The sequence below is a fragment of the Vulpes lagopus genome, chromosome 1 (assembly GCF_018345385.1).
Source record: "Vulpes lagopus strain Blue_001 chromosome 1, ASM1834538v1, whole genome shotgun sequence".
In the NCBI taxonomy this organism is placed as follows: domain Eukaryota; kingdom Metazoa; phylum Chordata; class Mammalia; order Carnivora; family Canidae; genus Vulpes; species Vulpes lagopus.
The window spans coordinates 29,199,659-29,227,360 of record NC_054824.1 but is presented as its reverse complement, the minus strand read 5'-3'; the positions used below and the strand labels follow the sequence as shown (position 1 = coordinate 29,227,360).

The 27,702-nt window shown below is 36.3% G+C and overlaps 1 protein-coding gene across 1 annotated transcript in view; it reads right to left on the bottom strand.

Annotated features, from left to right (window-relative positions):
- ME1 (malic enzyme 1) overlaps nucleotides 1-27,702 on the bottom strand; it is a 196,219-nt gene that overhangs the window by 109,671 nt on the left and 58,846 nt on the right. Inside the window, exon 4 of the mRNA XM_041752514.1 lies at nucleotides 5,622-5,697. Coding sequence (XP_041608448.1) covers nucleotides 5,622-5,697 — 76 coding nt within the window. The remainder of the gene's footprint in view (nucleotides 1-5,621; nucleotides 5,698-27,702) is intronic.

Below are 27,702 nucleotides of genomic sequence, written 5' to 3'. Positions count from 1 at the left end.
ACTACTGATACTACCATCAAGAGTATTATACATGGTCATGGTATTATAGAAGAGGAATTAAGAGTATATTAGATGAACTCATCTATTTTGTTTTATAGATTAGGAAACTGAAGATCACAGAACTGAAATCATCTGTCTAAGGTGATTTACCTGGTTAATACCAAAGAATCAGAAACTGGGTATGTTAACTCCTAATACAATGTTTTTCCCCTACACCACAGTGGAAAACATATTTTAAAATATACTTTTCAGATCTTTTTAATTTTCTGTTCACTTATATTATGCAGCTCTTAAAGAACTGCCTTAAAATAAATACACCTGAAAAGCAGGTGAAAATTATTTTTGCATACCCCATAAAGCCGACCTTTGTCAAATTTTCCATGTTTAATTGCAAAGGGTCAATAGATTATGTTATTTTGAAGATGACAACTTGATAGCACTGGTTTAGTCAGCTCTGAAGATAAGATAAATACCACAGAAAAATGTAATTTTGTTTTTTAAATTAAAATCAAATTTTCAAAGTCCAAATACTCCAATTACATATTTGACATTGTTCTATTTATCACGTTATCACAAACAGAAGTACTTTTATCTATTGCTGGTAATGCATACTTTTATACATTACTTTACATACAGGTAAAGTTTAGTTGGCCTGCATTTATTTTAAAAATATTTTTAAAAGATATTTTATAAAGAGAACATTGTTGTATAGCTTAGGTATGATCTGGATAATAATTTATACAATGCTTTCCAGGTTCATTAAAGATATTTAGACCCAGGGAGTCGCTACTTGCGATTTTCATCTGTTTCAACATTTTTGAAAAAGGGGTTGAAAGTAACAGTAATTTTCACTTATTTTTGATAGCACATCTAAGTTATACTAAATCTATGTCTTGTATGTAAAGGAAAAATGTTACTTTAATTCACTTCTTCCTGAGTTTTATTTTCTAAGCCCTCCTTTCATCCTGAGCTATTAGTTTTGTTATATAAATATTGCCATGGGCTTTTATATAGGTGGTAGTCATTTAAGTAACTTTTAAAAAAGATTTACTTATTTATTTTGGGGGAGGAGCATGCATGGGTGAGAAGGGGCAGAGAGAGAATTCCAAGCAGGTTCCATGCCCAGCAAGGAGCCCAACATGGGGCTTGATCTCAGGACCCCAAAATCATGACCTGAGCATAAATCAAGAGTCAGATGCTCAAATGACTGAGGCCACCCAGGTGCCCATGAGTAATGTTTAAACTGTTTTTGAGACATTTGCTATTTTATCTGCTTATGCCTTGTTACAAAACACTAATTCACAAACATCTCAACATTATAGATTCTAATAGTGAAGGAATCCTCTGGAAAACAAAATTCTAATAGTGAAGGAATCCTCTGGAAAACAAAAATGTGCCACCTACACAGCTTATCATTAAATTGACATTCCCTTGGCTTTTGTTTTTACCTACTTTACCTCCCACTTAAGGAAAAATAAAGCATTTGGATGTCTTCCACACAATAATGAAGTTACAAAGCAGGATGATCTCAGTAAACAACCATAATTCTCTCAATGATGTCTGCATTTCAGAAATTTCATCTTCATTCTACTGTGTCAATTAATACCTAGGCATTAGCTGACTAGTAAGTAACTCTGCATGAGTATACAGGGGTTCTCCTGAACACACACAGACACCCTTACCATGTATCCTGTTTTCACTCCTTCTTTTCCTTTTCTAGGACCTGAATGCACACCTCTTGCCACTTTGTTGCCTGATGAGTCTTCCTCAATATTACTTATAGAAAGTTACTCCTATCTATAAATATGACATACTACCATTTCAAGTCTAAATCCCTCTGAATTTTAAGACCTAACATAATAATTTGATCACCTCTTACTTAAGCAATCTTAAGCCCACTACATTTCCATATTAACACTTAGCTTTAGGCCAGCCAAGTAATTCACTTTCTGCACAAAAACACTCCATTCTCTTCCTGTACTGGATACTTAAATTCATCTGTCCCCTTTTTAGAATAAAATCTTCTTCCCTTTCCAGTTATCAAAGGCTAAATTTAAATGCCAACTTTGGTACAAAAATTTCTTAACTATTTTACCTTTTCTAAATGATAGTCTCCTCTAAATGAATATGGCATTAATAATTTATACCAGTTTAATTATATATTGTCTAATAATTGATTGTCTTTGTTTCATGTGTGCTTTCTTCAATATTCTATTACAATAAAGAGCTGCCATTTAAGTGCCTATTCTGTGCCAGATATTATGCTAGGCTTTTAAAATAATACTAAAAGTATAGTTAGTGATGTGGGAAACAAAGGCAGAAGAAAAATTATTAAATTTCCTTATTACTTACAGCCCACTGATAAGTCCTTGAAATACTCAGAGTGATCTTGATCTAGGAATTCAACTGCCTCGATATTAATACTTTGCTAAGGGCAAAGGGCAATTTTAGCCCAACCCTGTAAGTCTACCTTAACATATAAAAATCCTTTAAAAATTTCCTTTCTCTCTAAACCCCCCAAGATATGTGTTGACAATCATCCCACAAGTATAAAACCCACCAATATCCACCTGAAGGGTCTCACTGACTAAGGTTTTATTAGGCTGTAATAAATGACCTTTTCCCCAACAATAGCTAGCCCCCTCATGGCTTCCAAGAGAGACTTATGCTATCCCTAACCCCCTCCCAACTTAAAATATATAATGGGCGACTCCTCATCATCTGGGGGCAGCTCTTTCTGCCCACAGGTCCTGTTCTCGTGCTTTAACAAAATCACCTTTTTGCATCAAAGATGTCTCAAGAATTCTTTCTTGGGGACACCTAGGTGTCTCAGTGATTGAGCATCTGCCTTTGGCTCAGGTCATGATCCTGGGGTCCTGGGATAGAGTCCCGCATCAGGATCCATGCAGAAAGCCTGCTTCTCCCTCTGCCTATGTCTTTGCCTCTCTCTGTGTGTCTCTCAGGAATAAATAAATAAAATCTTAAAAAAAAAAAAAGAATTATTTCTTGGCCATATATAGGCTTCAAACACTAACATCTTTTCCTATATCAGTTAGGATCAGGAATATCAGTGAGGGCCCAATATTAAGAGTTGAAAAAATAAAAGTAGGCTACTAATGAAAATAAATGCTCAGAGATGAACTAGTAGGAAGAACACAAAGCAAGGTAACTGTATTGCCTAACTGTTATGATTATGTGGGTATGAATTAGTCCTCTGTACCTTAGAACTATTTCCTATATGAACTCATTCTTAAAATCCTTTCTAGATTCCAACTAAAATGTAAGCATCCTTCTTAGACATTTTATGCTTCACAGAATTAACACTTTGGGGAGTTTCTGAGGACTGGATCCAAGGATACTGCAGTCTACCTAGTAGGATAAAAGCTAAGGAAGCAACTTTGGGAAGAAAAGCGAAAAAACTGGGAAGACTAGAAGTCATGAAAAACATTTTGCCTTCTAAATTTGCCTGGCATAAGCCTTAGAGAGCAGAGTGAATCAATACTAGTCATTCTAGCTCACAAGAAAAGGAATGATGCAGAGGAAGACATAGACATGGCCAACAAGCACATGAGAAAATCCTCCACATCACTTGCCATCAGGGAAATACAAATCAAAACCACAATGAGATACCACCTCACACCAGTGAGAATGGGGAAAATTAATAAGGCAGGAAACAACAAATGTTGGAGAGGATGTGGAGAAAGGGGAACTGAACCCTCTTGCACTGTTGGTGGGAATGTGAACTGTTGCAGCCACTCTGGAAAACTGTGTGGATGTTCCTCAAAGGGTTAAAAATAGACCTGCCCTACGACCCAGCAATTGCACTGCTGGGGATTCACCCCAAAGATACAGATGCAGTGAAACGCCAGGACACGTGCACCCCGATGTTTATAGCAGCAATGTCCACAATAGCCAAACTGTGGAACGAGCCTTGGTGTCCATCAAAAGATGAATGGATAAAGAAGATGTGGTTTATGTATACAATGGAATATTACTCAGCCATTAGAAATGACAAATACCCACCATTTGCTTCGACGTGGATGGAACTGGAGGATATTATGCTGAGTGAAGTAAGTCAATCAGAGAAGGACAAACATTATATGGTCTCATTCATTTGGGGAATATAAAAAATAGTGAAAGGGAATAAAGGGGAAAGGAGAAAAAATGAGTGGGAAATATCAGAAAGGGAGACAGAACATGAGAGACTCCTAACTCTGGGAAAAGAACAAGGGGTGGTGAAAAGGGAGGTGGGCAGGGGGTAAGGGTGACTGGGTGACGGGTACTGAGGGGGGCACTTGATGGGATGAGCCCTGGGTGTTATGCTATATGTTGGCAAATTGAACTCCAAGAAAAAAAAAAAAAGAAAGAAATGGAGTGATGTTTCAGAAGTCACAGCTGAAGTGCCACTGTACCCCTAAAAGGCATCAGTTCATTCAATCTTACTCTTAAGACATAGCACAATGTTGCCTGGCACTTAAGAGAAAGTTAAAAAAAAAAAAAAAAAAAGAAAGAAAGAAAGAAGAAGAAGAAAAAAGAGCACAGGAAGGGACAAGTATATCTTACCTTCCTTAGACAAGAAAGGCATTGGAGCAGCACCATGTCTAAGAGTAGTAAGGGCTCTGTGGCCTGTGTTCAGTTCCCACCACCACCATGCACTGCTGTGTAGCCACCTCGCCTTCCTTTCCTCATTGAATTATCATGATAATTACAAGAGTCAATCCAGGTAGTTTCTCACACAGAAAACTACTAAACATTCAATACTATTCTTATTTTACTCTCATTAGGTCACTGAGAGAAGAGAGTCAGATGAACTACTTCAGGTCACAATGATATAGGAAGTGAATTAATAGATTTTTTTGTCTACTTATGTATTCTTAGTGGATGATTAAACCCAACAAATGTGAAAAGGGATTTTGCTTAAAGAAATTCAGGGTAATTTCAACATTTATTCAACATTTATCATCATTTACAATGGGCAAGGAAATATTGAGAAATTATATAGAAATAGTAGAGAAACTCAGTCTCTAAATGGTACCAAAATAAAATTAAGCCAGTATGCAAACATCAAAGAAATATAAATTAGGTGACATTCACTAGAAAAGCGAGTAAATGCTGATGCAGAGAACAAAGGCAAAAAGGAAATGTAGATAAAATTAAATTTCCTTTAAAAAAAATTAAATTTCCTTACAATCTGCAGCCCAATAACAAATAGTTGAGGCAGGCAGAGTGTGACATTCCTCCAACAACTCCCAATCTTAATGTTAATGCCTTGCTAGAGAAAAAAGCAACCTTAGCCAGGCCTCCAAGATACTGTGAGTCTTCTTTAGTATATGAAAATCCTTTTGGAAACTTCCAATCTTCACCTCCTCCAACACCATAGTAGTATATAATCAATTGCTCCTCACAATCCCAGGGCAGTCCTTTCTGCTCATGGATCCTGTCCCTGTGTTTTAATAAAACCACCTTTCAGCATAAACATCTCAAGAATTCTTTCATAGCCGTTGGCTTTGAACTGCAATATCTCCACACCAAATGCTATCTGGTAACATGAAAATTATCAATATGTTATAGAATAGGAAAAAGAACAGATTTGCCATACTAGAAAAACTTAGATGACTTACCTTGATGACATCTTCTGGCCATGCGTTAAGAACTGAAGCAACATGTCCTCGATCATGGATACTAATAAAGAGACCTCTGACAGAAAAAAAAAAAAAAAAGTAGTTTTAATTTACTTCATACTTGCCAAAATATCATGAATGTTTAAAATTTTTTTTTCAGGGATGCTTGGGTGGCTCAGTGATTGAGCATCTCCCCTTTGGATTAGGTCATAATCCCAAGGTCCTGAAATCGAGTCCCGCATCAGGTTTCCCTCCGCCTATATCTCTGCCTCTCTGTGTGTCTCTCATGAATAAATAAATAAAATCTTTTAAAAAAAAATTTCCAGGCAGTCTGGTTGGCTCAGTGGTTTAGCCTGATCCTGGAGACCCAGGATCAAGTCCCATGTCGGTCTCCCTGCATGGAGCCTGCTTCTCCCTCTGCCTGTGTCTCTGCCTCTCTCTGTGTGTGTATGTGTCTCTCATTAATAAATAAATTCTTTAAAAATTTTTTTTTCCAAATCAGTTTAATTCACTTCTGTTTTTATCAAATTCATGAAAATTATTTCCTTAAACAAATAAAAGGAATCTTATAATTAAGGGAGAAATTACTTTAAACAATGTATTGATATCTATAATAAAGGTTAGACTCATTCTTAAAATATATATCCTTGAATATTTTGTAAAGAAGCATTCACTCCGTTATATGCAGAGAATTTTTTTTTAAGATTTTATTTATTTATTCAAAGGAGGCACAGAGAGAGAGAGAGAGAGAGGCAGAGACACAGGCAGAGGGAGAAGCAGGCTTCTTCTCCTTTAGCAGAAGTTAAAGGTGGTGCTAAACCGGTGCGTCCCCCGGGCTGCCCCTATGCAGAGAATTTAAACTATCAATTCCACTCATAGATTCATTTAGTCTTTTATTAAATAAATATAAAAGCACATCAAAAAACATGAAGCATGTGTAAATAGGCATTTTCAGTTTATATTTCACTTTACTACATCTTCACCGTCTGAAGATGAGAGTCTGTATTAGAAATGGGTTAAGTGACTAATGCTGAGCAGTCCTTTTATGTGAAACATACTTGACTTTTTTTTAAGTTCAAACATCCAAGTTATAATTCTTTGATATGCAGTCTTAGTTGCTGTTTGCAATCTGTTATTTAGACTCAAATGAAGACTTTGACACTGCTCTCCTCCTATCCCCCATTTCCTAGGAAAGTGTAACAAGTAACTAAAAAAATTAAAATTAAAAATAAATCTCAGTGTCTTAATCTCATTTAAACGTTTTACTTTAGGGACACCTGGATGGCTCAGTGGTTGAGCGTCTGCCTTCAGCTCAGGGCATGATCCCGGTCCAGTCCAGAGATCGAGTCCCTCCATCAGGCATCCTTTCAGGAGCCTGCTTCTCCCTCTGCCTATGTCTCTCCCTCTCTCTCTGTGTCTCTCATGAATAAGTAAATAAAATCTTTAAAAAGAAAAAAAAGTTTTACTTTAGTATTGTTAAACGTAATTCAAATACAAAGAGCTACGTACAACCAATGTACAGCTTAATGAATTTTTATAAGGCAACCACCATTGTACATAATACCCATTTAAAGCAGAGTCTTGTCAGTATCCCAGAAGCCTTCCTCATGTTTCTCCCAATCAAAAACCATTCCCTCCTAAGAGTAACAACTATCCTGACTCTTATGGTATCATTTAATTTACAGTTCTATCATAAAATGATAAGCTACCCCTAGACACTACAATTTGTCTTCTAAAGTTTATTATAATCTGGATTTTGCTGATTACATTCCTATGGTATAGATTAACAAACAGGTCTTTCTTCCATACTTCTTGAGAAACTGGTAATTAAATCAAAAGGCTTAATCAGATTCATATCCATTTTTTATGAGACAATTCATAGTCTGGTGTTATGAGAAGATGCACAGTACTGTTATAAGCTAGACCCCAAGACCTAACCTTTACTGCTCACCTGCTTGTACTCACCAACCCTTGTCCCACATTTTTCCTAAAGCTCATTTTTCCAGCTTATCTCTTAGGCAAATGGAAACCAAAACCACCCCTTGAGCCATAACAACTGCCCTGGCAAGATCTGCAGCTGGCCCAGACCAGCCGGACCAGTTTCAACTTAAACCTTGACTTGGGCCTACGCAGATAGACATGGAGTAACCTCTAGAATGATCCACAACCACTTTTATCTCATTAGTATACTAAAATCTCTACCCAAGGAGGAACACAAGCCTCATTTAAACAACATATAATGTGTATATGGGCATGTTTCCTTATGGCACATCTGTGACCTTATGCCTGCCACTACTTACAAAGACAAGGCTTCCCTATCTAAATATTTACTTCAACCCTAAATAAAAGAAATCCATCCACACTTGCTTGGAGAGTCATGGCTTTGGAAGCTATTCCTCAAGATCTTATTTGCTGCAAATAAAGTATTTTGTGTAACAACTCAACCTGGGACAGTTTCTGACTCACCAAGAGCAAATTCACATTGGTTTAGTTACAGTGTCTTGTAGTCCTTTACATGACTTTAACAGCTGCTGATGCTTAATATCTAAATTCACTAATTCACTAGGAGTTACAACATGGAATATTCCAGTTCTAGCAATCATTCCCCATGTATTTGCTGAGACTCTTATTTAAAGACAAATTTCACCACACCTGTTGTTTGGCAAATGCAAGATTCCTTCTCTTAACAGTTTTTGAAATAAAGAACTCATTGCAGGGCACCTGGGTGGCTCAGCTGGTTAAGCACCACACTCTTCATTTCAGCTCAGATCATGATTTCAGAGTGGTGAGACTGAGCCCCACATTAGGCTCTACGCTCAGCAGGGAGTCAGCTTGAGATTCTCTCTCCCCATCTCCCTCTGCCCCTTCCCTGGCTCATGTGCTCACTTGCTCGCTCGCTCTCTAAAATAAATGAATCTTAAAAAAAAAAAAAAAAAAAGAAAGAAAGAAAAGAAAACCTAGCTCATTTGCTGAAATCCTTCAAGAGTCTCCACTAAAGTGTGTGTGTATGTACATGCATGTGTTGTGTGTATGTTCTGGATTAATATGAACTTGTGGACTTAAACATATTTGATGTGCTTTAATCCACTGCAGTTATTTTCTTTACTGGGACTCAAATTATCCCATACTTAACCAGTGGAAGGCTCTTCATGTTGGCCTCTGAGTTCTTTTGACAGGACTAGAACTTGTGGGTTTGTCTTTTTTTTTTTCGCCTTTTTTTTTTTTTTAAGATTTTATTTATTTATTCATGAGAGACAGAGAGAGAGAAGCAGTCTCCATGCAGGGAGCCCGACGTGGGACTCGATCCCGAGTCTCCAGGATCAGGCCCTGGGCTGAAGGTGGTGCTAAACCACTGAGTCACTAAGGCTGCCCTAGCCTTTTTTTTTAAAGCATGAGATCAAGACCTGAGCTGAGATCAAGAGTCAGACATTTAACCAACTGAGCCATCCAGGCACCCCATGACTAGAGGTTTTGACAGCCTCCTTGTTCTCTGTTATGACAAAATATTCCTTGTTGTCTTAGAAATGTCTGCTTCAGGCCTGAAATAATCCATTTCTCTAAGAATTCCTTCTTTCTTTTAGTAGAAAATGGAATTTCAAGACTACAATATAGGTAATAGACATCCCATCTGCCACTAGTTGGTGAAAGTACTGTTATAGAAAAATTATAAAACAATGTTAAGATTCGCTTCCTATTTATGGCCAGAGATCTCAAACTGGCTCTCTTTAAGTTTATTTATTTAAATAATCTCTACATCCAACATGGGGCTTGAACTCATAATACCAAGAGCTACATGCGTTTCCAACTAAGCCAGCCATGCATCTCACACTGGCATTCTTCTTTTACAAAGTTTACCACTATGATTTCCTAGCAAATTCAACTTCGCAGTCTCTGAGAAGGCCATTTCACACTTTCTCATTTCTCCTCACCTCCTACACTCATCTCCCTCTTACACTCAGCTGATCACCAAATCCTTTTTTTTTTTTTAAGATTATTTATTTATTTATTCATGAGAGACACAGAGAGAGGGAGAGAGAGAGAGGCAGAGACACAGGCAGAGGGAGAATCAGGCTCCACGCAAGGAGCCTGACGTGGGACTTGATCCCGGGTCTCCAGGATCAGGCCCTGGGCCAAAGACGGTGCTAAACCATTGAGCCACCCAGGGATCCCCTGATCACCAAATCTTAATTTCAAACAGATAGATGCAATAGGGTGAAAACTACCTCATCTTTCTAATATAAATTCTACTAATTCATCTGCATCTTTTTAAATAGGTTTTATTAACAGTATTAGGCTCACAGCAAAATAGAGCAGAAGATTCAGAGACTTCTCATAAACTTCCTGGCCCCACACATGCCTAGCCTTCTCCATTGTCAATATACCTCACAACACAATAGGCACTGACACACCATTATCACCCAGAGTCCATAGTTTACATTAGGGTTCATGTTTAGTGTTGCACATTCTGGGGGTATGAACAAATGTATAGTGACATGTATCCATAACTAAAGCATAATACAGAGTTGATTTACTGCTCTGAAATGTCCTTCCCACTCAAACCCCTAATAACCACTGATCTTTTTTACTGTCTCCATATTTTTCTCTTGTCTAAAATGTCATATAGTTGGAATCATATAGTTTATAATCTTTTCAAATTGGCTTTTCACTCAGTAATAAAGATTTAAGGTTCCTCCATGTCTTTTCATGGATTCACAGCTCATTTCCTTTTAGCACTAATATTCCATTGTCTGTATGCACCAGTTTGTTTACTCATTCACCTACTGAAGGATATCATGGTTGCTCCCAAGTTTTGGCAATTAAAATAAAGCTGTTTAAAAACATTCGTGTGAAGGTTTTTGTGTGGATCTAAGTTTTTCAATTCCTTTGGGTGAATAAATATCAGGGATAGAATTATTGTATTTAATAAAAGTAGGTTTAGTTTTGTAAAAACTCGCAAACCATCTTCCAAAGTGGCTGTATCATTTCGCATTCCCACCAGAAACGAATGAGAGCTCCTATTGCTCCACATCATGACCAACACTTGGTGTTGTGTTCTGCATTTTGGTCATTCCAAGTAATTGTGTAGTAGTATCTCAGCATTGTTTTAGTTTGTATTTCCCTGATGACATGCAATATGGAACATCTTTTCAAAAGCTTATTTGCCATCAATATATATCTTCTTTGGTGAGGTGCCTGTTAAGATCTTTAGCCTATTTGTAAATTAGGTTGTTTTCCTATTGATTTTTAAGTCCTTTATCAGATACATCTTTTGCAAATAATTTCCCTCAATATGTGGCCTGTCTTTTCATTTTCATGACAGTGTCTTGTTTTTTAAAAGTAAGTTCAATGCCTAATGTAGGGTTTCAACTTGTGCCCCAAGATCAAGGGTCACATGTTCTACCGAGTGAACCAGTCAGGCACCCTGAGAGTATCTTTCATAAAGCAGAGATTTTAAATTTTAATGAAGTCCAGTTTATATATTATTTCTTCCAACAGATTATGCTTGTGGTGTTGTATCTAAAAAGTTAACCATACTCAAGGTCATCTAGATTTTTACTATGTTATCTTCTAGGAGTTTTATAGTTTTACATTTTCCATTTAGGTTTGTGATCCTTTTTTTTCTTTAAGAGACAGACCATGCATGTGTGGGGGTAGAGGGGGGTGGGAAGAGAGAGAGAGAGAATATTAATAAGCAGGCACCACATCCAGCATGGAGCCCAGTGTGGGGCTCAACCTCACAACCCTGAGATCATGACCAGAGTTGAAATCAAGAGTAGGACATTTAACCAATTAAGCCACCCAGGCGCAGGCGCCCCTGTTTGTGATCCATTTTGAGTTAATTTTTGTGAAAGATATATAGTCTGCTGAGATTCACCTTTTTGTATGTGGATGTCCAGTTGTTCAAGCACCACTTACTGAAAAGACTACCTTTTCTCCATAGTGTTGCCTCCGTATTTCTGCCATCCCCCGTTATAGTGAAAGAAATTTTCTACTATCACGGACATCCTCTCACATGAGCTCTAGATTCTATTCCAGGTCAACTTTTTTTTTTTTAAGATTTTATTTATTTATTCATAGAGACACACACAGAGAGAGGGGCGGGGGCAGAGACATAAGCAGGCACCATGCAGAGAGCCTGATGTGGGACTCGATCCAGGGTCTCCAGGATCACGCCCCAGGCTGCAGACGGCGCTAAACCACTGCGCCACCGGAGCTGCCCTCCAGGTCAACTTTTTAAAGGTTTCACTCCTACCCATCTTTATGCTACATCACTTTCTCTACTGGATTATTCTTATTGGCATAACAACTTGCCCTAACATTATTTATCTTTTGAAAAAACTGGATTTTTGCCCTCTATTCTCTCTTCATAGCAAAACCCTTCTAAGACTTATCTTTTCTTACTGTCACTACTTTCTTGCCTCCCATTCTCTCTTCAATCTATTAATAAGGCTTTTCTCCCTCACTGCTTCACAGAAACAACTCTTACCAAAGTCTCTGATGACTCACATCTGCTAAAGGCAAAGGTCAACTCTCAACTCTCATCTTACTTGACTTCTCAACTGTGTTTGACACGGCTTTAAATATCATGTTCATAATGACTCTCAAACTTCTATCTTCAATCTAGCCCACTTCCTTGAGCTCCAAACTATAAATTTAGCCAACTAGTTAACTCCTGTCATCATTCAGGCCCCAACTCATAGCTTAGTTCTTCAGACAGACCTTTTCTGATAACAGCAAATAAAGTACCCTTCATACTAACATTTTGATCATCTTTACAGTATTTCCAAGTATCTGAAACTATCTTAAATTTGCATGTTTACTGGTCATCTCCTCCTTGCCACCACCCCACAGTACACATACATACACAATGCAACAAGTTCCTTAAGTACAGATTCTATTTTGCCCATATTTGTAACCCCAGTGCCTGCAACTGTGCTGGTACATAGTTTGTGTTCAACAATACATGCTGACTTTAGTACTGAAAAACTAAGGCTTCTATAATTAAATTTTTGAAAGTATAGAAAACATGAAATAAACCCAGACTTATACTGACTTATTAAGTAACCAAAAATTATATTATGATAGTAAGTGCTACAGGCAGATTACTGATGAGTGTCTGACTCAACAAAAATATTAATTTACCAAATTGGCACTAAATTACATCCTTTCCTGGGTTATTTTTCATATGAATTTATTTTGTTTCTCCAAAATGATAATAAGCTCTGTATAAATTACATATTTTTTTTGGATCCCTGTCACATCCAACTATGCAACCAACAAGATCTCAATAAATTATTCTAAAATTAAAATAAAATGTATTTGGACTTTTTAAAGGCAATTTTGTTGAATTATCTAAACTGTTCTTGGCAGTACACCATTCAATAATATCTCTTGGGAACTTGTTAGTTAGCCAAGATTTTTCAAACAACACTAGTCTCAGGAAATAGTACCATTTTTTTTTAAATGAGAGGGACAATGAATGATATTAAAGTTTGCATCAATTAAATATAAGAGCCATTTGGTCACCTGTAATCTCTTGCACTGAGCAGAGATTCATTTGTGACTAACATGTTTACCTCCCCCCCTTTTTTGTTTTTCAGAGAGGATGAGAAAAAGATGGTGGGAGAGGGGCAGAAGGAAAGGGAGGGAATCTTAAGCAGGCTCCATGCCCCATGGCTCATCTCACAACACTGAGATCATGACCTGAGCTGAAATCAAGAGTCAGATGCTTAACCAATTGAGCCACCCATTCAGTTACCCAGGCACCACTAAAATGCTTGTTCCTACAGAGAGCTCAATAAATGAAGAATCTGTAATGTCCAACTGAGGTCAAGCATTTTGAGAGAATAATTTGCAACACTTCATGGAATGTCTCTTTGATCAGAAACCTAATAAGAGATACCCAAAAGTCAGCAGGACATGACTCATATTTGCTGGTACAGAGCTGAATATGAAACTTTAATCCTCAACATATACATATAGTTACAGTTATAAAATGAAAACTTTAGACCAGAAGATTATTTATCAATGACATTTTTAAATGAATGGAATTTCAATAAATATTTTTTCTCCATATGTTCTTATTGGTCAATTTGTTTAAAATAATTTTTATTCTATTATTTCTATGTATTAAATTAAACATGCCAATTAAAAATACTCATGCTTTTATGTCTATTTCATGTCAAAGACATTTTTAAAATATGAATCATTTTCTCATGTACATAGTTCAAACTTCTCTCATAACCTCTAACATTGTATATACTGCACTCTCAAAACAGATTTGTAAGAAGAGATAATATTCTGACTGCATGTTGTCTCACATAACATCCCTAATAAGTTTATTTCATATCAAAATAGAATTTATTTCCTAACATATAACCTTCTATTATGACCAGATTTGTATTTTCTTCTGGAAATTAGTTCATGACCTTGCGCCTGACTCAGTGAAGGAGGCAACCACTCTACAATTTTCTGTAAGAATCCTCTCTTTCATGCAGAAGCTCATTTTACTATCTTTTGGAATTAGAAAATTAGACTTCATATTTTTCACAAAATATAAGTATGTACTCATGAGTCCTAGGAATCAGGCCAAAGTTGAGTTATATCAGCAGATCTGAGCTGTTGGGAAAAGAAGCACTAAAGAAAGCTAAGTTCAGGTCTAATCAGGAGATACCTCAGATAAAGATGCAGAGTTAGAAGGCACATGTCTAACAGTTGAAAGGAACAGAATAACTTGCTAAAGGAGAAAGAAGTGAAGATCAAGGGGAAAGCACTACAAACTAGTGCCCATATGAAAGAATAGGATAAGAAGAATCCTTGAAAAAAGGAAGGAGGAAAGGAAAGAAAGAAAGAAGGAAAAAAAGAAAATAATCTAATTGGACAACCAGTATTTCTAAAGTCAAGTAAAGTCAAGGAAGGAAGGACAGTATTAAGAAGGCATGGATCAATATTATCTTCCTGCAGTAAATGCTTAGAAGAATTCTTGTGTGTGCTCGTATGTGTGTATGTGTGCACGTGTGTATATATATATTTTTTTTTGAGAGAGAGAGAACACATGCAAGTGGAGAAAGGGGCAAAGGGAGAGGGAGAGAATCTTAAGCAGGCTCCATGTTCAGTGAGGAGCCCAACACAGGGCTCAATCCCACAACCCTGAGATTATGACCCAAGCCAAAATCAAAAGTTGGACACCTAATCAACGGAGACACCCCAGTGCCCCAAATTCTTCTAAGTATATTAAGAAGAATTGTTTTTTCCTGAACTATTTGAGAGTCCAGTAGCCATCAATACTAGTGTCTCATTACTACCAAACAATTTAGTGCATTTCCTATAAATAAGATACTCCCCTACATCATTATAATTGGAAAATATTTTAAAAATATATTGATACATTAGTACCATCTGATTTTCAGGCACCATTCACATTACACCATTTGTTTCAATGATGTCCTGCATAACCGAAGTCTAGTTCAAAATCCCATGTGTGCTTAGTTGTCATGTTTAGTTGGTCCTCTTCAGTGTGGAATATTTCCTCAGTCTTTCCAGGACTTTCATGACCTTAATACTTTTAAAGTTATAAGTCAGTGTTTTGTAGAATGTCCCTCAATTGGGGTTTGTGTGGTATTTCCTCATGACTAGATTCAAATTATACATCTACTGCAGGACTACCACAGAAGTGATACTGGCTTCTCATTGCACTCTACAAGGTGGCACTGTCCCTGGTTTGTCCCATTATTGGTGATGTTAACTCTGATCATTTGATCAAGGTGGTATCTTCCAGGTTTCTTCACTGTGAAGTTACTCTTTTTTCCCTTTATAATTAACAAGTATGAGATGATACTTCAAAACTCCTTGTTTCTCTGTCCAACTTCCAATTTATTGATGTGTTTATTCATATCAATATGGGCTCCTCTTTATTATTTTATTCAGTCAGTTTTAATCAATAGCAATTATTTATTTGATGCTCAAAATGTCCAGACATGACCAGTGAGAACCCCTTCAAGCTGGCTGTTGTTTGCTTTTGACACATCCCCATGATTCTTTGTGCACTTGCTTACTTTCTGTTAGAAGATGTCCCAAACTCATCTTTTACTTATCCTGGTACAGCCCTGAAATCAGCAATTTCTCTAAGGAGCTTTGGTTCCTTTTAATGGAAATAGTACTTAGATATGAGTGCCAGGTATGCTCATTGTTACTGGGGTATTGCTGCTCCTAGGACAACTCAATGGAGAGAAATAGGATATATGTATATACATACTTTATACATATGTGTATATATACATACCTACATAACACATATATATTTCTATAGCTATCCATCTTCTCTATATATACACTGAAAACCATATGTTCACACATATCCCTCAATTCCAGTTCAACACCATAAGGTTCATTCTAGTATTCTTCCTTCCATTTTCATACTTACAACTTTCTCCTATAGTGAGAAACCTAGTTCCCATTATGCTTAACATATTTACTTATTTGACCAGTCCTCTTGTATGAAACCAATCTTGTCCCCTCCCTGGGCAGACACCCTGCTCACTTCACTAAGGCTCCACTCTCTGAAGTAGGCAACACCCCCTACTCAGGTGCCTTCTCCACCCCCTGAGGCTCTGACATCCAGCATTGGACCATCCTCCTACAAGAACTCTCCCTTCACCTTGCTTGGCTCTCACACCCTGAGTCAGGCTACCCTTCTATATGGGGGTTCTTAACCCTGCCGAGCCTTCAACACTCCCATTCCAGGCCCCTCCACCCTTTTAATTGGGGACTGAAGCATGACAAAGCAGAAGGAGGGTGCAGACAGAATGCTGCTGTCCCCTTGGAAGAACATGAGAAAACTGGCACTGGATATAGAGGAAGCAGCTATAATTATCCTCTGCTGCTGGAAGACTACCAATCACAAGCACATCTTTATAGATTAGGGATTTTTATCTTGGAAATATTTCCATGTCCTCAGCTCATCATACTTACGGAAATTATTCTAATTTTTTTATCTCTCACTTTTGTTGGTGTTGTTTCCCATTTATATACAGTGAAACAAGTGATTTTTTTTCTCCTTTCAGACTTCTTATGTATTTTTTAAGCTTACAAAGTCCTGCCTCATCAATTACTTTTCTATATACTTTGTGACAGGAGAATCTAATATTCCAACTCATACTTTTCCAAATATCACACTTCTGCTATAACTCCACTTTGACCTCATTAATGTCTATTTTTTGACACCAGCTTTTATTTTTTTCCCTTCAAATTAGCAATGGATCTTGACTGAATTTCCTTCTTTTTTCAGCTAAAGTTTATCCATTCTGCCAACTATTCTTAACTCCCCTGCTTTCCTGTCTTTCCATCACACCCTTTCTGAAAACCTCCAAGTCTAAATCAATCCATTTGCCTTCTCTTTTCCTCAGGCCCTACTGGAGAATGATGCCATTTGGTCAGGTGTGTTAGATCCATTAAGACTTCATCATCAATATATATAGACAAAAAAGATGTGGTGCATATATGCAACAGAATATTATTCAGGCATAAAAAAGAATGAAATCTTGTCATTTGCAATGACATGAATGGAGCCAGAGAATATAATGCTAAGTGAAGTAAGTCAGATGAGTAAAACAAATACTGTATGATTTCACTCATATGTGGAATTTAAGAAACAAAACAAGTGAGCAAAGGGAAAATGAGATAGAGAGAGAGAGCGAGAAACCAAGAAACAGACTCTTAACCATAGAGAACAAACTGATGGTTACCAGAGGGGAGGTGGGTGGGAGGATGGGTGAATTGGTGATGGGGGTTAAGAGTATATTTATCAGGGTGAGCACTGAGTAATGTATAGAATTGCTGAATCACTATATTGTATACCTGAAACCAATACAACACCGTATGTTAACTATATTTGAATTTTAAGATTAAAAAAAAATTTTTTTAAACCCAAAACCTCAAGATCTCTCCAGTGTTATCTGGGTCCTCGCAACTCAACAAGACTTTCTTAAAAGTATCTTCTGCTGGCTATTCTTATATTACCCATTAAAACTACTTTGTAGGGCAGCCCAGGTGGCTTAGTGGTTTAGCACTGCCCTTTGACCCAGGTCCTGATCCTGGAGTCCCGGGATCGAGTCCCACGTTGGGCTCCCTGCATGGAGCCTGCTTTTCCCTCTGCCTGTGTCTCTGCCTGTCTCTGCCTCTGTCTCTCTTTCTCTCTTTCTCTCTCTCTCTCTCTCTCTCTCTCTCCTGCTTCTCCCTGTGTCTCTGCAGCCTTGCTCTGATGAATAAATGAAATCTTTTTTTTTTAAGATTTTATTTATTTATTGAGACAGACAGAGAGGCAGAGACACAGGCACAGGGAGAAGCAGGCATCATACAGAGAGCCCGATGCGGGACTCGATCCAGGGTCTCCAGGATCACGCCCCAGGCCGCAGGCAGCACTAAACCGCTGTGCCACCGGGGCTGCCCTAAATAATATCTTAAAAAAAAAAAAAAAACTTTGTATTTCCACTCTTGCCCATTCCCACCCCTTTATACTATCATCAGATTAGCACACTTTTCTCTAAAGAAAAAGACCTCCAGCTCCTAGCGATCTACCTATAAACTTTCTTGCATTATTCTTTGGTGAATTAAGTGTCAATATCACTGTCCTCTGTTCTAGTTTACACTCATGCTGTCACTCTCTGGCCACTTAGTCCTCTTCATTGAATGCCAGCATTCTCCAGGTTCAAAAAGTTCTCTTTTTCACTCTAATGCACAGTGAAGGCCTAGGGACTCTGCTCTGTTCCCACCCTTGGAATAATTTTCAAAGTCTCCTTTGCCTCAGCTTCAGCTGAATGTCTGATCTGTCTCCCTTTTGGTCCCATTCTTGCTTTTGGCATTTGACCAACTAATTCAGCCTGAGAACTATCTAGTTTCCAACTCTGGATGATCTTTTAGGGATTCATTTAGGCATCCCTCCAATACCTCCAGTTCCTCTTCATGGCTAGGCTAGCTCCTAATTGCTTATCAGAGGCAGTTCAAGTGTTATCTCCTCTTGGAACTATTTCCTGATCCACACTCAAGCTGCATTGGAATCTCTCTGCAATTCCATAGAACCTTGCTGTTTTTCTCTATTATAACATTTATCATATTTTTCATATAGTTTTTCACTTTCTTATATGTCTGTTCCACCAGAACTCTTAAAATCAGGAATTCTGCTTTCCTTACAGAAAGCAAAGAAGGAAATAGTTTATAGAAAGAATGTAGTAGGGAGAAAAGAAGGTAGTTCAGATGTGATTATGGCACTAGCGGGTCCATTGGTGGGTAAAGCAATAGAAAATAAAAAAACAGACAAAAAACAAAAACTGGAATGCAGAACACTCAGGAGCTATGTGGTCAATGTATATACTTTTGAGGGTCCTCTAACAAGACCAAGAAACAGAAGAAATCAAATTTTAGGGAAAAAGTCCCCAGGAAAGTATAGCAAGAACCGGAGCCAATGCCCAGTTCTAGGACATGGAACACCCAGATGCCAAGAGTTGAGCAGCATGAGATCTATGTTAATAGAGGAGCAACAGATCTTAATGACAGTAAAGAGCCTGAGAAATAATGAGGGACCCAGTGCCACTGGACCTATGGAAGAATCATGAAGTATAAGATCACACTAGCTTTGAAAGAAAAGTGAAAAAGTAGTTCAGGCTTCAGTCTGGCTTACTCAGAAATAAAACTGTGATAAAACTAAGATAAGCTTTAGATGGAGAGGGACTCAGGAGAAGGCACAAGGGCTAATAGAGGGTGACATCCTTGGGACTAAATACCAATTCTATTACAGAAGTAAAGAAACATTTAATTGAGGCCAGAAGAGAAAAGTAGATTTTCTATTTCCTCTTGTCCCCGATTCCAAAAATAAGGTTTTTCTTTTTTATTATCACATAACCTAGTATTACTAACATGAGTGATACTGTTCTATAACTAGTTGATTTCACTCTGCAATAATAATCTTGTGAATTTGTTTTGTTTATTGTAGATAATGCTTAAAGTTCTATTTCTAATCTAAATCCTCCTGAGGAGAGAAAATCAGCATGGTGGGCAGATTTCTAAGATGGGCCAAGATCTCCCAGCTGCTGAAGTTCACATCCCCAGTACTGCACACGATGGATTTTACTCCAATTAAGTTACATTAGAGGAAGGAATATGTTCTTTCTCAGGTCAGAACTTGGCAGTTATTTATCAAAGTCCTATATATTTTCAACTTTGGTTGAAACCAAATCAGCTTTGGTATAACAAAATTTAGATCTTATCTAATTATAGATAGTTTTTTAAAGGGCCCTTGAAGAACAGCAAAAAGGATTTAATATTTTAAGAGGAAACCATTAAAGGACAGTTTTAAAAGGATGAAGTAGAGGAGACATAAAGAAAAACATACATCAATTTTAAATATTTATAGGATTATTACAAAAAGCACAAAAATCATTATTTTAAAAATCTCAACCAAGAATAAAAACTTAGGGGTGCTAGGTGGCTCAGTCAGTTAAGCATCCAACTCTTGGTTTCATCTCAGGTCCTGATCTCATGGCTCCTGAGATCAAGCCCCATGTTGGGCTGGCTCTGTGCTCAGCAGGAATCTGCTTACATATTCTCTCCCACTCTTCTTTCACCTGTTTGTGTGTGCTCGCTCTCTCTCCAATAAATAAATAAATCTTTAAAAAATAAAAAATAAAAACTTAGATAAAACACATGTGATTCATGCTTACACTTTAAAGATCTCTTCAATATGAAAGGGGATAAGTTTAGGAAGATTGCAGAAGAAGTATTCAAGGTTTTCTGTGTTATCAGAAGTTAAGGAAATAAAGTAGCTAATAGAGTCAGGTTTTTCTCAGTCTGTCCTACTATTTCTCCAAGATACTATATTGTGAGCAGAAAAAAAAAAAAAAAGCACAACAAATTTTACAATTTAACTCTGCAAGGGACAAAACCAGTCACCCTCACCTACCTTGTGTTCAGTCCCCTGCAATAAAGACAACAGTAGCAAAGACACCAAGAATACCTGCTGAACAGACTAAAATTCTTTGAATATGACATTATAATAAGGGAAATTTAAAATGCCGAAAGCTAAGAAGGAAATGAAGACAGAGAAACATGGAGAAATGACCACAGAATGGTAAATTCCTACACCCAAAAACAATTGGACTGGCACCAATTACGTGCCAAGCATCCATCTTACTTATCCTGTCTGAATTAGCAAATTCTATCAGAACAAAATAATTACCTAGTCTCACATCTATGCTGGTATCTCAAGTTTCTTTCCAAAATGATAAATAACAGCAAAGAAATAAAGGGGAAAAGGTACTTTTTCCTCTCACTTTTAAGGGAAAAATAGTTATATCCTATCAAACATTTATTGGCAATGCAAGGGGGAAAAAAATCCTTAAAAAAAAAAAAAAAAGAATGCTTCAGTTACTTGATGTCTATGGAATGAGTCCTATTCAGGGCCAGTATAAACTGACTATTGCAGTGGGATCCAAGAACGGAAATAATAGAGACACTCAATGATGGAAGTGCACTATAGTCATGCTGCTGCTTTTTGTGCAAGAAGTCAAAGCATTAAGGACAAGGAGCAGCAATGAAAACAAGGATATAAAAGAATTCAACTACTTCTATGCATACAATATTTTACTCAGACCATTAAGATTTGCCCCTATGTTTACATGAAATTTACCCACTCAAGCTCATGATCCCATGTCCAAAATCTTTAGAGTATCTCCACATTAATGTAACAATCTCTATTAATCATACTGTTGTTGCTATAATTGGACTAAAGTTTAATTCTTTCATTCTTATTTCTCTGATAAACAGCATTCTTGGATAGCAACAACTTCTTAGTTGAAGCTTTGTTTCGGGGTTTCTTTCAAATCACTAATGAAGTAAATCCTACAGCCTTAACTCTGGGCCTTTATCCAGAAGTCTTTCTTTTTGCTAATCTTTACTTTCTTTGGAAATATTATTGCTGACTATTTTATCTAAACTCAAAAACTCAATGCTTTGATCAATTAGTCTCATTTCCTTTTCTAATATTAAAGAAAACTGAGAGCCCAATATGCATATGCTGAGAATTACAGGAATATGTCTTTATTAATCTAAAAGAAAAACACTGCTGTGTACAGGCATTGTCCCTAGGTAGCCTATTTTTTTTTTCAGAGAAAGAAAATTCTTCAACAAAAATATAAGCCACATGGGCAGACTTGGTATACTGCCAAATATAGTTCAAGCAAATTCCTTTAATATGAGGTCACTTTTCCAAAGAATTTTCCAGGGGAGGTTGCCACTACTGGGTCCCAATTTCACTGGTTCTCCCCAATCTTACTCCAAGAACCAAACAATGCCCATTTTTCCCTCAGACTTAAACTATCCTTCCATTTTGATAGTAAAATTCAAATTTATACTATCACTGGAAATCTGTCACTGGTTTCCTTTAAGTGTGAGAAATATGCTTTCAAAAAGCTGAAGCTATATTATCACCACTCAATAAGACTCCCAGAAAATTAAAGGGCAAAATTAAACAGCATTAACTCAACATAATAGAGTTCTCAGGCTACTTCCTTCAAAAGTTGTGCTTCAATTCCAGTTCTGTCTGGGTTAGGGATCCCTCCTATGATTCCCTAGTACCTTGTACTCTCCTATCACATGGTGTTATAATTGCTTAAGGTTTGTCCCCTCCTATTAGACCTTATGCTTCATCAGGCAAACTGTTATGTCTGTTTTGTGCATGATTTTACTACAATGACCTAACAGAATGTTTGGAACATGGCAGCTGAGACACATTCAAGTTGGCCATAGACTCTTTGACACTCCTCCCATAAGAATGTGAGTCTATTTCCCTTCCTTGATTCTGCTTTGACCAACAGAATATGGCAAAAGTAACACTGTGCTAATTTCTAACCAATTCTTAAGAAACTAGAAACTCTATCTCAAATAAATAAAATAGAAAGAAAGAAAGAAAGAAAGAAAGAAAGAAAGAAAGAAAGAACAAACTTAGCAACTCCATTTCCATTCTTCTACAACATTTGTTCTTACAACCCTAAGGCTGACAAATATGGCTAAGAAGTATTTGTACAAGGAGTACAAATACATAGAATAGTTTTAAGGGAATCGATTTCCAGATATTTACTTTCTATTTGTTTCCTAAAATTGATCCACTATGACTTGATATGGCTCTCTAAAGACTAATCCACTCATGCAGATTATGCATTTCCTATCTCCTTTTATACCAGACCTTCTATTTTATAAAAGAAAGACATTGAATTACCTATCCTGAATTTTACTATAATGTACTGTCCCAAGGTAGAAGACCTTTGGGACTTTATTGGCTTTGGTGAAGCATGACTTGGCCTTTCACACAATGCTGTTACAAGTAAAGTGTGGCACCAGAATAAGGATATTTTGACTCTGAATACAGACATGGTATAGAGTAAACCAGTGGGGATTTGGCCTCAGTCTTGAGGGAGACACCAACAAAAGGCAAAAGAATCATACTTGAAAATGCATTTCTTCTCCTGATATATTTATTAAGAAGCATACTTTTTCGGTTATTCTCAATAGTTAGACTATATCTACTAGAAATAAATCTTCAAACAGCTGGAAGTAGTAAATGGTTAGTGATGTTGTTTTAGGTATAAACTGAATACTTCCCCAAATTACTAACTATTTCTGGATATGCTGGATAAAACCCACAGATAAAAATTTAACATGATTTCAATCAAATAAAGGTATATATTTTAATAAGGTATTATATACTTTTGTAAAATTTACAATCTATTCCTATTATAATAAATTCTATTACTGTATTTTATAAAACGGATATTTTCTACATCTTTATCTCAAAGGTAAAATCATTACTCACCAAATCAATTCATTTTTAGCAGTAAGTATTCTTACCTTTCACTATATATGTAGGAAGTTTGATCATTATGTCTGACAAAATTAATGGATTTTTTATATATATTTCTTACCTATTTCTAAAAGCCCAACACAGAATTTAATACATGATTACACTCATTCTTACCAAGTAATGTCATGCCTTCGTTCATACTCCTTACTTCATAAAAACTTATAATTTCAGCTATATGTTATATTGCTGTATAATAAATGAATGAGATTCCAATATCTTGTTTTATAGTTTATTTTTTAAATAGATAAATCAATTTAATTATCTGCACCATTTCAATCTTGATGTAATGACTAATTCATTAATCAACTATCTATAAATTATTTCTCATTGTTTTTCATAATATTCAAAGAAAGAAATACTAACACATGTTTTAAACTGACCAGTCTTTGGCTGAAAGAGTTAGTAAAAAGAGCAATTTAGGCCAATAAGGAGTATGACAAGTACTTCACATGAATGAGCTAAATCTGCAACTTCCAAGTTGTGACAAAAGCATAAGATAAAGATATTTTATATCTAAAAAGTCTGTACTGTAAAAGAGGTACTGAAATTAATGTTTCAATTTTCCCAAGCTTTCTGAGTATATTAGGTTAAACAAAATGCTAACAAGTGAAGAGTAACAGATATTAGCAGCTATTTGGTAATATATAATATATATAGTAAGTCTTGGTAAAGACTTTGTGATACTTCCCAGAAATCAAAATTGTGACTCTTAATAACTGGGTAACAAAGCATTTTGCAATTCAGGTGGTTTCTAATTCTTTGCTTTCAACATTTTTGAAGGAAGAAGTAAATGAGCTGTCATTTAGTTACTTATTCAAAATAAATGTTCATTATACATCTCTATATGATTTTTAGCACATAACTTGGAAAGCATTCAAAGAATTAAGTGATATAGCTTTAACAAAATTCTCTTCAGTCCCTTCTATTTATTTGCATGAATAAGGTTTTGCAGCACATACATGTGTAAGTATAAAAAACAGAAATAAAACTGATCCTAAGGGGTGCCTGCCTGGGTGGCTCAGCTGGTTAAGCTGTCTTCAGCTCAGGTCATGACCCCAGAGTCCTGAGAGCAGCCCTATATCGGGCTGCCTACTCAGCGAGGAGTCTGCTTCTTCCTCTCCTTCTACCCCTCCCCTATTTGTGCTCTCTTTCTGTCAAATAAGATCTTAAAAAAAAAAAAAACACAACTGATCCTACAAATTATTTTCTACCTATAACTAACATATGTCTAGATATACATGAGAAGGGAAAAGAAAAAACCCTATTTCATTAAATGATTTATTTTCAATAAAATTGTTTTTATGTTAATAATCAAAATGTAATACATTTATTTATTGTTAGATCACTTGTATACCAGTAATAATCCTAACAAATTTTTAATGCTTGGAACCTTAATTACAGAGAATAGAAACATTAATGTTACTCCTACACATAGTTTTGTTGCATGGAAGTGTAATGCTTGATCAATAAAAGACTTTCAAGCATTAAAATGTATTAGGATAAAATCATCAACACGAGTGGAATGAAAATATAAATCCAAGGAGATAAGTGAATATTATAAACTTTCTCTTAAAAAAGCATTTGTTTTTATATATTTTATTTTTTTTCTTTTTTTTTTAATTTTTTTGTTAACTTTTTTTTTTTTTTTATGATAGTCACAGAGAGAGAGAGAGAGAGGCAGAGACATAGGCAGAGGGAGAAGCAGGCTCCATGCACTGGGAGCCCAACGTGGGATTCGATCCCGGGTCTCCAGGATCGCGCCCTGGGCCAAAGGCAGGCGCTAAACTGCTGCGCCACCCAGGGATCCCTGTTTTTATATATTTTAAATAGATAATAAAATATATAAGACTATTCCTTTGGGTACATTTAAGTTTTATTTTGATATGTCAATAATTTAAATATGCTAGAAACTATATTCCTTGCAACTATTCAAGGTTATGATGTAAGTTTTTAAATGTCAAGTTAAGAAGGGCAAAGGGTACAGTTTCTCAATATTCTCTTAAGGGATTTAAAAGCAAAATAGTATGATGATGAACCATAATTCAATGCTGTTGAATTTTCACTGATGTTGACAGTTGTCCCACTTCAGTTACCTAAATTTCAGTGTTAAGTAACATTTATTCCTGAGTGTGACTGGCCACAGAATTGAGCAAAATTCTTAAACAAATCAGTTAAGTAGCAAACTAAGAAAATATATACTTTGATAGGGATTAGCAATGATTTAGAATCCAAGAAATAGAGTTTTCATTGTATTTAAGATGAAACATATGAATTTTAAAAGTTATGTTTTACTATTTCTAGATTGCTCTTATTAAGGATTTGTGTTTCCCATACATTGTGAATAGCTGCAGAATCTTCCCAATGGTATAGTTATATACTGGCCCGTTTATAATATGACCTGAAGTATTAGGAAAAAAATTTAAGTTCCGGGGTGCCTGAATGGCTCAGTTGGTTAAGCATCTGCCTTCGGCTCAGATCATGATCCCTGGGTCCTGGGATCAAGTCCAGCATCAGGCTCCCTGCTCAGCAGGAAATCTGCTTCTCCCTTTCCCTCACAACCACCCCTGTTCATGCTCTCGCTCAGGTACGCTCTCTCAAAAAAAAAAAAAAAAAAAAAAAAATCCTAAAGAAAAAAAAATTAAGTTTCTATCAAGCATGGTTCTTCAGAAAAGGAAAGAAAATCATTTGGCATTGGTGAAATTACCACAGTTGCTTGAGAGTACTGTTATTAGAAATTTTAAATTTATACTAATATTTGACAATATATTGATAATCAAAAGAATTTAATCTTCTAGGCTCCCAAATATGTAACAAATTAGTTTAAAAAGGAGAGGCAATAGGTTAATGAAGAATTACTTGAAAGGAAAATGTATGAAGCCTTTGGGATCTCACCCTACAGGTCTCCCTCAAGACCTTGCTAATTAACTATGTCACATGTTCACAGCTGGGAAAACAAAGGGCCTGGTGTTTAAAACACATTAGAACAAAGGCTAAAATGATGGTTTTAGTTTCTGGTCTTTGTTTTCTGCTTTAAACTAAAAGAATAGATAAACAAACTGATAAATGTTTTCATTAAATTAACAAAGGTATGAGGCAGTAACCAACACAAGTTATAGATTCAGGGAAACTGTGAACTCATGGTAGAGAAGTTACAGTGAGCACAGAGATCCAGAAGACTGGCAAGCTTTAGTGTATTTTGTCTGAACTGCATGAAGCCACCCCACCTTGGAGAAGAAAGATGTGCAACCCTAACAAGACGCCTTTAATTTTTTTTTTTAATTTAGCCTGGGAAGAATATGGGGTCTAATGACTGTCTAAAACCCAGGTTTTGCAAGACAGACTCAATAAAGAGAATATAATGAGGGGGAGGGGAGACAGGAAAAAAAAAAAAAAAAAACATGGTCTAAATACACCTTCTGCAATTGAAAGCAAAATACAGCCAGAGCCCAAAGGTGAAAAGGGGGTTAGTTCTCAAGTCTAATTAAAGGAAGTATATATGGCATCTGGGGAGGGGGGGACATTTCTTCCATTTTGAAAGGCATTTATCAAATGGTCTTTATATAAAGGACATTGAACAATATGTTAGACATTGTTTCCATAAGAAGTTTTAATAAAAAGATACAGAAGAATCTTATTTGGCATTTCTTTCTCATACGGACCCTAATAAATACAAAATATAATGTTAAAATATGAATGAATGCCTGCAAATCAGGTTGAGTACATCAAAAATACACTTTACTAAGAATAGTTTGCTGTGTCGTTAAAATATCAAACCAGGGGATATATTCTCTACTCAGTAATTTATTTATCTACTGATTGGGGCATGTGAGGAGAGGGAAGGTTTTATACAAATTCAAGGTCGCAATTACCAGATACTAGGGACAAAGGAAATCCTTCATATAAAAAGTTTCTTATAAGTAGCTTAATATATAAATGAGACTTCCAACAACTTATTCATCTGTTTTCCAACCACAAGGAATTCTTCCCACAATAGTCATAGGTGGTTTTCTCTGGGTAAGGAGTGAAGAAGATGGTCCTCTGAGAGTCTTTTATATTTTTTATTTTTAGGGGAATGTATCTCATTCCAAATAAAAGAAGAAAGCTGTTCTATATATATACTCTTTGGTATTGCTCATTTTAATGAGTTACATACGTTAATATACACACAGTGTT